The sequence below is a fragment of the Tamandua tetradactyla genome, chromosome 20 (assembly GCF_023851605.1).
Source record: "Tamandua tetradactyla isolate mTamTet1 chromosome 20, mTamTet1.pri, whole genome shotgun sequence".
In the NCBI taxonomy this organism is placed as follows: Eukaryota; Metazoa; Chordata; class Mammalia; order Pilosa; family Myrmecophagidae; genus Tamandua; species Tamandua tetradactyla.
Genome location: NC_135346.1, coordinates 31176853 through 31189563, shown reverse-complemented (window position 1 = coordinate 31189563; position 12711 = coordinate 31176853). Strand labels below are relative to the sequence as shown.

The 12711-nt window shown below is 52.7% G+C and overlaps 1 protein-coding gene across 4 annotated transcripts in view; it reads right to left on the bottom strand.

Annotated features, from left to right (window-relative positions):
* Window positions 1-12711, bottom strand: part of TCOF1 (treacle ribosome biogenesis factor 1) — a 47801-nt gene that overhangs the window by 7076 nt on the left and 28014 nt on the right. For 2 of the 4 annotated variants that reach the window (XM_077137403.1, XM_077137404.1), the window contains exons 16-24: window positions 12394-12600; window positions 12107-12223; window positions 10009-10131; window positions 5395-5584; window positions 4081-4217; window positions 2007-2120; window positions 1507-1753; window positions 920-1005; window positions 160-340 (exon numbers count right to left, since the gene is read on the bottom strand). In XM_077137403.1, the coding sequence (XP_076993518.1) occupies window positions 160-340; window positions 920-1005; window positions 1507-1753; window positions 2007-2120; window positions 4081-4217; window positions 5395-5584; window positions 10009-10131; window positions 12107-12223; window positions 12394-12600 (1402 nt within the window). The remainder of the gene's footprint in view (window positions 1-159; window positions 341-919; window positions 1006-1506; window positions 1754-2006; window positions 2121-4080; window positions 4218-5394; window positions 5585-10008; window positions 10132-12106; window positions 12224-12393; window positions 12601-12711) is intronic. The other 2 variants (XM_077137406.1, XM_077137405.1) reach the window with 2 other exon arrangements.

Below are 12711 nucleotides of genomic sequence, written 5' to 3'. Positions count from 1 at the left end.
CACCTCCAAGTCTGATGCAGGGGTACAAGGCTCCACTTGGAGAGGCTCTGCAGGCAGATAGGACCATGCTGACGGGACTGTTCCTGAGAGAGGGAAGGGGGGACCCTAGCGTGTCCCCCTGTAACTGCTGCCTTGTTCCTCCTGCAGCCCCTGACTCACCCGTTTTAGGGGGCATGGTGGTTGCTGCTTGTTGGTGCTCCACCTCCAGCTTGCCATCTGGGGCATCTTTGGCGGCCGGAGTAGAGGAAACTGAGGGATTGGCATCTGGCTTGGGAGTGGCCTTTGACGCCTGGGAACTGGCTGGGGTAGACCCAGGGGTCACGTGATCTGAGAGGAGAGACTGCAGAGGCCCAGCGTGAACAAGGCCCAGAAGCCCCACCCCGACTCCCAGCCCCCGAGCACAGGGCCTGCTGCGGAAACTGGCCCAGGGAGCACCAGGATCAGACCTGCTGGGGCACAGCAGGTGGTAAAGAGGCCCAGAGGGGGCAGGCCCTACCTTCCAGAACATCATCCCTTTCTATGCAGCTGCCTGCACTATTTCAAGTAATACGTACTTTAGACGGACAACTTAAAAAGGAAATTTCCTATCACTAATGCAAACAGGCAATCACTAGCACTTACCACAATGGTAACCTTAAAAGAAATCCTATCTGTTAAATAGAAAGGAAGTTTTTCATCAGGCATCACCTAAAATTCAAACCAGTCTTTTCTACAGACCCCATGGGTTAACTACTCGTAACTTTAAGGCTGAAATGAGGCCTTGGAAGAGGAGACAGCCTGGCTCTCCTCCGGTGGCTGAGCCACACCTTGGGGGCCCTTGGAAGAGGCCTCAGCCTGAGACTGCATCAGGTGGGTGGGAGTCTGGCCTGGGGCTCCAGACCCAACACCCCTGAGGCTGCCAGCCCTCTCCTGGCATTACCTGGGAAGGCTCCACCACCTCATCCTCACTGGACTCTGCTGTGGTCTCCTCCACCAAGGTGTCCTTCCTGGAGGGGGCTGGACCTACTGGAGAAACAAGTATCCTGTTGGGAGCCCTGGGTGCTTCCTGCCCTCTTCCTGAGGGTCCCTGGGATTCCCTGTTCCTCTGTATGCCCCTTGCCCTTTACCCAAGGCTTCATCTGTTTTGACTGTTCCCCTTCAAATCCAGCTGCTATTCACAGCGTAACAGATGAGACACCAGCATGTCAAAACCTTCCTTTATAGTTTTTCAGGACCCACACAGAGTTCCCTACTTTCCCCTAGGGGGAAGCACAACCCTGGAATTTTGGGTTGTCAGTCACAGGGACCTGACACTAAAACCTGGGAGTAGTCAATCAGGAGAGTCAGAAGGGTCTTTAAGTTATCTGACTTCCTCATGGAGGTGCATACAGGTGGGAAAACTGAGGTCCAGTGTGGGATGACGTGGTTAAGGTCTCAGAACAAGTCAAGGCCCAGAGCTGAAGACCACCAGGCCGCCCCTCATCTCCTCCCAGGCCCACACCAACCTTTCCCTTCCACCACACTCACCCTGCCTGGGTACCAGCTTGGCTGTCTGGAGCCCCTTAGTATCCTCCTCACTCTCTGAGGAGCTGTCACTGCTGTCCTCACTGTCATCTGAGGTCCCAGAGGCCTTGGCTCTGGGGCATCCTGAGGGAGTGGCTGTGGCCTGCGGGGCCTCAGGAAGCTTGGGTTTTCTGGGTTTGCTGGTCAGTCTGGTCTGGAAAGTGGTACTCTGGGGACTCGGCAGAGGAGGCTTTCCTAGAGCACTGTCAACCTAATTTGGTGAGAGAAGAAAAAGTGGAACAAGAAATTAGAGGATGTGAGGTGCTTACTGAACGCTTCAATCAGGGCCAGGCACTGCTGGGTGCTTCATCTGCATGGCCTCAGCTAAGTGAACACAGCCCCACTGCTGGGAGCAGAGTTGGGTGGCTCTGGTTCCCCTGCTCTCAACCGCTCTTTTCTGATCTGTTCACACAGACAGTGGGCCTGATTTGTCTTGTTTGTAATTCCCTGTCCCCCGAACTCACCCCACTTGAAGACTGGGTCCTGCTAGTGGAAGGCTGGGCCTCACCGGCTTTCTGGGCGAGGACCTTCAGCGTGGCCTGGGTCAGCGGGAGGGAAGCTGGGTTCTTCTTCGTCACCTGTGGATAGTGAGAGGCAGCTCGGAGGCCTGTGGGGTGGCATCTCTGCCATACCTTGGTAAGACCCCGCCTGGCTGGTATGGGAAGGGACCCTGGCAAGAAGAGCCAGGGGGCTGGAATGGGGACCTATGGGGTAGGCAAAAGGGCAATATAGCCATAGGCAGGAAGTGGGTGCCAGGCGACAGGTTGAGTTAATCGCATTTCATTCCTGTTTCCTACACCCACCAGCAGCCAGAGAGAGAACTTAAAAATGAAATTGGATGTGACTCCTTGCCAGAGCCTTTAAGCCTGTGCCCTTCAGACACAATGCCAGTCCCTCCCCTTGGTCAGGGCTGCATGGTCTGGCACCTCTCCCCCTGGCTACTTCACTCCAGTTAACCGCCTTCTTCTGGTTCCTCTACCCTCAAGTGATTTTCCCACAGGGCCTTTGCACCTGCTTTCTCCCACGCCTGGAGGGTATCCCCAGCTTATCCTGTACGTCTTTAGGAGGCTTCCCTTCTCACCTTTTCTAAAGCATCCTCCCAGCCCCACTCGGGACCTTGCAGACAAGACTGTGCCCAGCAGGAACCCAGCCCAGTGCCCCTGGGAAAAAAGGGCCCAGACCCTGAGACTGCTCAGGTAGATGGGAGCCTGGTCTGCAGCTCCCTATTGCTTTCTATTTTATATTCTGTTACCTTCAAAACTCTACCACAGTTGGTGAGTACTTTATTTTTGGGTTTCTTGTTTAATGGCTGCCTCCCGGTCTCCTGGGAGCTCCATGAGGGCAGAGACCCAGCCTGCCTCATTCACACTATACCCCAAGGGCTGGGAGCAGAGCAGATACTCGGCGCCACCTGCTGGTTGAATGGCCGGACGGAGGCAGGTTTCTGGACAGTGACCATGGCCCAGCTGCCCCCAGCACTATGCTGCTAGGAAGCTCTTCCTGGGCTACAGCTTGTGCTGAGCACCCGGCAAGTGGGTGGCATACCAGGCCCTCTGAGCAGGGGAGACCCAACTCCCCTCCAGCCAACCCTGGCTGTCTCTTGCCCTCTCAGATGGGACAAAAGACCCTCTCTCTCTTGATGGGGCAGGATGTGGCCAAATCAAGAGCTCTGGTCTTGGGATCAGGTGACCTGTTCTGGTCTTACCTAATTTGGGTTAAGTCACAAGACTCTCTGGGGAGCTCAGTTTTATCACTGAACAATGGGTCATTAATCCTATCATGCCAGCGTCTAGATTCAGATAAGAGCCAAATAAACATGCATTAGACACGGTGAAGGCCAGGGGAGAATGCTGCTAGTCATTACTAGGAATATTTTTTTTAAAAGTAACTTTTGTTCAAATGTTAAAATAAATTCAGTTTGAAATGCTAATGGTAAATGAAAGCAAGGGGTAAGGGGTATGGTATGTATAGTCTTTTTTTTTCTCTATTATCATTTTATTTCTTTTTCTGTTGTCTTTTTATTTCTTTTTCTAAATCGATGCAAATGTACTAAGAAATGATGAATATGCAACTATGTGATGATATTAAGAATTACTGATTGTATATGTAGAATGGAATGATATCTAAATTTTTGTTTGTTAATTTTTTTTTAAATAAAAAAAGGTAAAAAAAAAAAAAAAGTAACTTTTGTTCATATTTTATTCCATCATTTCAAAACCAAAGAAGTCAAAAACAAATCAAAAGCTTAACCATGTTGAAAAAGCTGATGAGGGAGTCAAAAAGCAGAGCTAGCTGCAGACTGGATGCCATGTTTGCAGCTTCTTCTTCCTGACACCTCCGAAGTAATTTGGTAACATCGCATGGAGGTTGCAGCCAGGCCAGGAAGGTCTCTGGCTATGGGATTGGCGCCTCTGGGTGGGTGGATGAGAGTAATTACAATGTACCCAAACAGCTTGTGTGGGTGGTGCTGGGCAGAGCAGAGAACACCCCCTCTGCCCCACAATCACCCGCACAGCCTTGCCCTTGCCCACCACATACCTGGGTGGCTGGTACGTCCTTCTTCCTGACTTCTGATGCCCCACTGGACTCCTCGCTGCTGCTGGCACTAGCAACACTGGCTCTGGGGGCTGTCCTTTGGTGGTCAGTGGGTACAGTCACCATGCTGGTTCTAATGACTGAAATGGAATGGGAGGGGGGTGGGGAGGAAACACTTCACCAACCATTCCTGGGGGCCTGTCTCTGTGTTCCGAGCTCAGGCAGAGGAAAGCATATTTAATCCATCCCCAAGGCTTTTAGGCAGAATCTGTCACAACATCCATTTTAGAGATGAGGAAACTGAGGCTTAGGGAGCTCAAACAGCTGCTGTGGCAGCAACTGCAGGCTTTCTCCTCACCCCTGCCCATGCTCCGATCACCCTCTGCATGTCCTCACAGCTAGCCAGCCTGCTGCCTGTGAGCAAGGGCTGGAGCACTGGGGCTCAGCGGGGCTCTCCTGGCACAGGAACGCGGCGTTCGCTGCAGCACTATTTAACAGTAAAAGACCCCTTGGCTTCCTCCAATATGGTACTGGTGAATTAACTGTGGTGTGTCCACCCTCAGGTCTACTTTGTGGCCAGGAGGAATCAGGTTATAAATATATGACGACAAAAAAACAATGTTCATGGTATGTCACGTAAAGATTACTGAACATTATGTACAGTAATGTTTATACATTACTCAGCATGATCTCACTTTAAAAACATACATGTACGTTTTAAGGTTTTTATAAAGCTCAGTTATAAAAGGTTAATAGCAATTATTTTAGGTAGTGGGATTACTGGTGACATTTTTTCTGGGTTAATATGTATTTCTTAATTATATTACCAAGATCAGGTATTATTTTCTCACAAAAAAGGTTATAATTAACAATAAGAATAATATTAAATGTTTTCCTGCCATCACTGATGAAATCCCAGATTCTCAGAATCAAAGAAATCCCACATCTGGTCCTGTCCCCTGGTCATACATATAAATCCTCTCCCACAGTATCTCTTCCTAGGGAGGGCCTAACCCCCTTTACATGCCACCAGCGATGGAAAGCTCACTATCACCCCGACAGGGTTCAGTCATTTCTCACAGAAAGCTCTTTTAGGCCATGTAGAAAGCTGGTTCTGTAGTTTCCAGCCACCAGTCTGGGTTCCAAGCCTGGAAACCTCACACAGAAGCCCTGGTAAATAATTATTCTTCCAGAACAGTAGATCTGAGCCAGCGCCCTTTCCCCTCTGGGCTGTGGTGAGGGGACTGGCGGCCCTTCCTGCTGTGCCCAGCAGCAGTCGCAGGGGAGCTGAGCCCTGCGTGGTGGGGCCATGCTCACCAGGAGGAGTCAGGCACTGCGTGGCAGGGATCACGTCCTCATCCTCACTCTCGGAGGAGGAGCTCCTTGCTGTGCTCTCTGAGGCCCAGGCCTTCCTCGGAGCGCTTGCAGCCTGGGCTTGCGCGGGGGTAGCAGCTGGGCCAGCTGGACTACGATTAGGGTCGACAAAAATCAGAGGGGTTTTAATCACCTTGAAAAACAAAAACAAAACACACCCCCCCGTGATTAAAAGTTTGGCCAGGGGAAAGGAAAGATGGGGTAGGGAGGGTTTTATGAGGGGCCAATGGGCTTGGGGTAGCCGAACAAAGTTACAGGCCACCCCAGCTGCCCAGGGTACTCCCTCCTGCTCCCACCCCACCCACCTGCCAAGCCCCAGCAGAGTCTCCTAGCTCCAGGAGCCCATCTACCCCTTATAATGAACTCCAGCTCCACTGTACAGATGAGAAAATGAAAAGTCCAGAGACTCTGATGCAGCACTCCTGGGAGGTGGCCCGGGAGGCAGCTCCTGGCTACACTGACCCACCTTCTTCAATGAATAAACTATGCGGGAAGAAGAGGAATACATGCACAGACTGAAGGGTCTAGCAGCCCTTGTTTGGACTCTTATTATTTGAATATTGACTACAAAAAGTATCACTCATGAGACAATCAGGGAATTGGGGAGGCTGTTTAGGAAGGTAAAGTTAAGTTAATGTCAGTCTTTTTAGGTGTGATACTGTATTGTGGGTATGCTTAAAAAAAAAAGAGTCCTGATTACTGAGCACTGTAGAAACAGATGAGGTAACACGTCTGAGACAGGGGTACTGAGGACCACAGTGGGGCATGGGGATGAAATGAGCCTGGCCACGAGTTAACTGTTGAGGCAAGGAGGTATGGCACGTAGGAGTTCTTTATATTAGTCTCTCTAGCGTTGGGTAAGTTTCACATTTTCTTATAAAATATTTAAAGAGGGGTGGGGAGAAACTGCTGCCCAGGCACTCAAAGTAGTAGCTCCCAGGCACTGTGCAGACCAGTCCAGCCGGGCACCATAGCCCCCGGGAATGTGCTCGCTGCCTGTCAGGGCACCACGGGCCTGTCTCCTTCATACCCAGCACCACCCCTTCCAAAATAAGCCCCCAGCTAGAGAGAGCACATGGAGCCGTAAGCCGGGGAGCTGGGTGAGTCTACTTTCCACCCCCCAATGTCCAACCTGGGTCTGATCTCTACTCTGCTCTGGCCTGGGGGAAGTGCGGGCCAGAGGAGAAGGGCACTGCCTGAGGTCGAGGGAAGGGCAGCCAGGTCTGAAACCCAGGGCTCTGCCCATGACACCAACCTGCACACCTCCCCTGTTCTGACTCGGCACTGCCCTCCCATGCCTGGGTGCTGTGGAGAGAGAAGTGAAGTAAAAAAGTAAAGCAGAAAAAGGGCCCGCCCGAGGGTGGGAGCTCTGCTGGGCTTAGGCCCTTCCTACCCCTGCCAAACTGCCTCCCCCGCGGCTGCTCTGATCTGCCACTTCCAGAGTCTTCCTTCCCACATGATGAAAGAGAGAAGGATGGAAAGTGGGAGAAGGCTTACAGTTGAGGGAGGGGGGGATCTATATATATGTGAGAAGACAGAGGAACAGATTGTCGGGGACGAAGAGCGGCAACGAACCCACCGAGGCAAACAATAGCATCTCAGGATGTTAAAAGCAGCTCAGCAGCAAAAGCTGCCTCCTCCCAGTTCCACCTGCCCACGCCACCCCACGGTGGCCTCTGGGCTGTGGGAGGGGGGTGGTGCAAGGGGCCTGGTGGTGGTGGGGGGGCAGCGGTGTGGGGGCGGGGCACAAGGGGACCACACCGAGCACTGCTCACAGTGGGAGTGAGAAGAAAGCCTGCAGAGTTCATGAAGGCGGGCGGGATTGCTAAGGGAGTGGGGAAGACCTGCTCTGATCCTGCCTCTGCCCAGACTTCACTGTGGTCAAGCTCTGGGGTTTCTTGAGCCACAGCTTTCCCACCTGCTGAATGGAGATATCAACAATCCCTGTCTGGCCTCACTCACTAGAAGGGTGGTGCTGCTATACTTTGTAAATGTCAAAGCAGAAGTGACAGGAGCTTTCCTTCTGGAGTGGGTTAGTGAAAACGGATTTGAAGTTGAAGCAGCAAAACTGTCAACTGCCTGGACAACATGTGGCCAGCCTTCCTGTAGGTGCTGGGCTGCAAGGACCCAAGGCACTCAGGATCTCCCTTCCTCCCTGTAGGGCCCACCACCCACTGCTGCAGCTGAGCTCCTCCCACCCACGCACTCATCCCAGCAAGTCTGGGTCAGAGTAGGGGGTGGGGCTGACCAGCCCAGGGTGCTGATCCTGGGCAAGGGACATGGTCATGAAGGCACCAAAGGTGGCAGAGCTCCAGAGGGCAGCAGCCGTTCTCGGAACTGCCTGGGGGGCTGGGGAACAGATCCTGGGCCAGCCCCACCCCGGAGGGCTGAGAAATGCAGCTATCTAGGATGCAGCCCAGAGCCTCCATGTCTGCAAGTGCCCAGGGATTCTATGGGCACCCTCCTCCTCCCACTCCTGCCTCGGGGTTCTGAAGGCCAGTGGCCTTGCCTGACTCCTGGTCAGTTCCTCCAGGCACCAGACAGGAGCTCCTTCCATGACTAACTATGCTAGGGCCCTGATTTAATGCCCCAGTTTTGTTTCTTACAGGTTCCCTCTTTCTCTCTGACTTCACCCAAAACTTTGAGGGCAGGGCTTGTCCTCTGAATTTGGTGTCCATACCAGGGCCCGACACAGATCCTAGCCTGAGATTAATGCTCAGCACGAACAGAGCTGAACCCTAGACCACCTCCAACAGGTGTCTCTCAGAGTCAGGTGGGGCCCCACCCTTCCAGATGGGGAGACTAAGGTACAGTGAGGGGGCTGGGAATAGAGCTGCAACCCTCTTCACTGCCTCCCTGCCTGGGGCTCTGCCCACCACCCTGGTTTCAATCCCCTCCCCCCTACCGATGGGCTAATAATAAACAGAGAGTGAAACTTGTCAATAGAGAAGTGCTTGATAAATGCATAATAACGGTAATAATCATAATTAGTGAGCTGGGAATTAAGGAGCTAAAATCCCCAGTCAAGTGGGGGCTGCAGCTCCCCCAGGCTCTGCCTGTCTTCCCTGAATCTTCCTGGGGGAATGCTCAAACTGCTGACTTTTTTCTTCCTTCTTTTTAAATAGGGACTCCTGAATCTTCAGGACTAACGTACCAATTAAATGGTTCAGTTTAAGCATGATGTTCATTTTAATTGTGTTAGTCCGCCCCCACAGGGAAAGGCCCCTCCCTCCCAGCTGTTTAGATCTTGTTCAGAGGGGGAGGCAGCTTCTTCAAGGCTCCCTTAAGTCCCCAAAGAGCTGGAAGGTGATGCCAAAGCTCTTGCTTTCTTACCTGCCTGGAGAGGGAAGTGGTGGGGGATGCTGGGCAGTGGGTCAGAGCATGGAGGGCCTGTGATCAAGCATCAGAGTCTGCCATTTGTTAGCAACTGACACTGGGGAAAGTCCACTCAACTTCCCTGAGCCACATTCTCTCTTCCTTGAAACAGAAATAATGAAAGGACCTATCTTGGTTGTTGTGGGGATTAAACAGAATAATACCAACAGTAAGTGGCCAGTAATGTTAGTTGTAGTTCATTACTCTTTCTGTAATCTGTGAGGTTAAGAAGGGAAAGGCAGTGAACCCCCCATCACTGGAGGTACGCGAGCAGTGCCTGGGTGCCCCTGGAGGACGGACCTGTAAGGGAATGAAACATGCTATGCAAGGGGAGATGGTTAAGGAGACCCCACCAGCCTAGGGGTTGGAGGACTCCTGCTTCTCTGATTAAGCTCTGGGAAGGGAATGTGTGCTCTGAGGAGCTTGGGTTAGAGGAGGGCAAAGGGCAGCGTTGCTTGTTGGGCAGTGTGGACCACAGAGCCTGGCTACCTTGGGCCTCTGCACTCAGGGTGACATGAGGCTGCCTTGGTCACCACCTCAGAGGAGCATTGCACTGGGAAGGTGGGCCCCACGTGCTCTGAAGCCCTGCAGAGAAGGCTCCGATCCCAAGGAAATGGGCAAATACAGGAGACCAGGACCAGTGTGCGCATAATTTCCTGGCCTCATGAGGTCAAAAGAACCTGGGAAAGTCACTTCAATTCTCAGGGCCTTGATTCCTGATCTATCAAATGGGGCAACCTGATCCACCCTTCTTGTTCACAGAAGGCACTTTCTATTGGGCTGGGGACCCTGACGGGTATTTCATGTACCTCCCTCCACACACAAAGGCAAGAAGGAGATGCTATTGTTGCCTGCTTCATAGCAGAAATCCCCGCACCTTGGAATGGTTAAAGCATTGCCAGGATCAGAGAAGAGTGGTGGGTGGGAGTCAGAAATCGACCTTACGCTGTCTGGCTCTGAAGCCTGCATGCTCAACTACGCTCTGCTGCCTCTTGGGGTTACCGGGAAGATGAATATGTCAAATCTAGGACAGAGCTCTGGAAACTGTGAAGTGCTGTTCAAATGTGAAGAGGGGAGGTAAGATGTTCACTGTGGGAAAAATTTGCGCACACTCCCGGATGCCCGCCAGCCAAGCCCACAGTGTGTTCAGAGAAGGCCGAGGCCCCGAGCGGCACAGCCTACCTGGCTTGACGGCAGCTCCTCCTCACTCTTCCAGGAGCCTTCTGTACTCTTCTCCTGGGGGGCCAGGGCCAGGGTCTTGCTTTTGGCTGTTTTGGAGTTACCTTCCTTCTGACTGGTCAAGACCTGAGCAAACACATGGTGGCAGCAGGAGACATTAGCTGAGGGGGGAGCACAACTGAGGGACTAGAAACTTGGTTTCCTGCTGGGGACCAGGGGCCAGGGAACCCCACTGGCAAGCAATGACCCTCTGCTGTTCTCACTCTCCCAGGAAGGTGGCAGGGCCCATTCCTGCAGGCACAGTGGAGGCAGCTGGTGGCCTAGCCTATCCCACAGCCACCGGAAACAGATGCCTCTACCCCACTTTTCCTCCTTCCAGAGGTAACTCTCAACTTGAAAGTGAGGAATGGTTTAGACCTAGCTAAAATCTGAGGGCTGAGGCACTGCTGGCTGGGGGTATGAGTGAGAGGCGACGGCAGCCTGGGACAAGGTGGCAGCAGAGCTCGCATCTGGCTGGGACGTCTCCAGCTAAAAGTTTTTCACTGGCTGGCATCCCCTCCTGCCGGGCCAGACATAAATGAGGGCACCCAGCTGGTGGGATCTATAGTCAGGGGCCAAGACAGGTGAGGCCTGGGGAGGAGCATAAGGCCACCTTGTACTTTCTTGCCTATGGGGGTAAAGGCCCCACCTTTCACTACGTACTTCCAGACAGAAAAGGGAGTCCCAGGTTGTCTAAGCTTCCAATTTCTCAAGAGGATCTAGAAAATCCTGATTTACATGTGTCATTTCCCCATTTTCAAACGGGCAACTACAGAGTTGGTCACCTCTCTGACAGCCATGCCCCAATCTTCCTTGCTAACTGAATCCTGACTCTGTTCTGGTGACCCCTGCCACCTGCTTTAGTAAGATGGCCCCTTCTCCCAGACAGTTCTGGGAACCTCTCCCAGCAGGGACTGGCTTTGATGGGGGTGAGTGGGTGGGAAGTGTATGTCTGAGGTAGAGCCAAGGAGAGGAAGCCCAGTACTTCCTAATGGGGGATTTCTTAGTTCTTTAGGAAACACTGCAGCCTTCCTGTCACAGTAAGTTTGGTGGAAGAAATCTGGGTGACCACTGATGCTGAGCTGCTGAATCAACCACCTCCACAACTTCCCTACCCTGAGTCTTACTGCACTGTGAGATTAAAATTTCCTACAATAACCCAGCCATCTCATCTCATCCTATAGACTATAAAGCTCCTTGAGGGCATAGTTTCAGTCCTTTATCCCCATCAACAAGATAAAGCGTCTAACAGTTACTGATCTGGTATTCAATAGTTAGTTTCTGGTGAACCAAAGGCAGGAGTTAGCACTAAGAGGAGTCTCAGCTCAGAGTTCTTGGTGCTTGGTTTACTCAAGGAGAAAACAAATCTAAGAGTGAAGCTTGCCCTGGCATCAGGATTTCCAAGTTCTCTTAAGAAATAGCAGATCTGGGGCGGGGCACGGTGGCTCAGCAGGTAAGAGTGCTTGCCTGCCATGACCGAGGACCCGGGTTCGATTCCCGGTGCCTGCCCATGTAAAAAAAATAGCAGATCTGGCCACACTAAGTGTGCATTTCCACAGCTGGCAATGATGTTCCCCAAGTGTGAGCGTGGGGTCCCCAGTCGCTGTTGCTGCCACAACTCACTACTGTCTTTACTGACACCAAGACTGAACATCAATGACCACCCATCACCTTACCTGGCCTATCTTAATCATTCTCATTACCTGCCCAAGCCCGAGCCCTGTAGGGAGTGGAGTCTGTCACCCTGAACTTCTGCAGGACATAAGCACCCCTCCTGCTACCTTCAGCAAGCAAACCGAGGGAAATCACCAAGGTAAAAAGGTTTTTTCATTCCTTCTCTCCCCCACTTCCCAAACTTCACATTAGGCTAGCCGAGCCCTCCCTGGGGAGATGCTCCTTGCCCAGGTGAGATGACTGGGCCCAAGTGAGGGATGTGACTTCCTGCCCCCACCCCAGGGCCTCATGGCATCTATACCACAGCCCAAGCCTCACTGTCACTCTCTGACTGTGACACCTTTGGATGCTTGGCCTTATTTTCCCTGGCAGGAGTTGCTGGCCTCACCTTCCAGGGGGCTGGTGTATCCACTCGTGCTATGGAGGTCTTGGAAGACACAGGAGTGCCTGGTAGGCCTTTCGTTGGGGAGGCCTTGGTTTGTGGGGTTTTCACAGTGGGTTTCATCTAAAGAGACACAGAGGACAGCGGCTAGGGGCAGGAATCCTAGAGACAGAGACCTGACTTGTGTGTTCTTCCCTCCCCACCTGGCCCTGAATCTAAGTTAGGACTGAGAAGGAGCAGAGGGAGGTGCCCTGGAGGTCTGGCATGTGTAGCTGCTCCTCCTTACGCCTCACCTGGGCTGGGGCCACAGCTGCTGGGGCCCCCTCCTCACTGTCTGACTCCTCCTTGCTGCTGCTCTCCGAGTCCTCCTCTGGCTTCCCCGCCTGGGTGGCTGCAGATCCTGTCTTCCCTGGAGGTGCCAGGGTAGCTACTTTCCTTGGGGTTCCCTTGATGGAGGCTGAGGCAGTTCTGACCTGGGGGGGTTTCCCTGAGGTCTTTGCCTGGATTGAGAGAGACAGAATGAGAGAAGAGAGTCCAGAGTATGCAGACACACAGGAGACCAAAAACGCTACTGTCCTGTGGGCAGGGGGCTGGAGCCCGAGGCACATCTG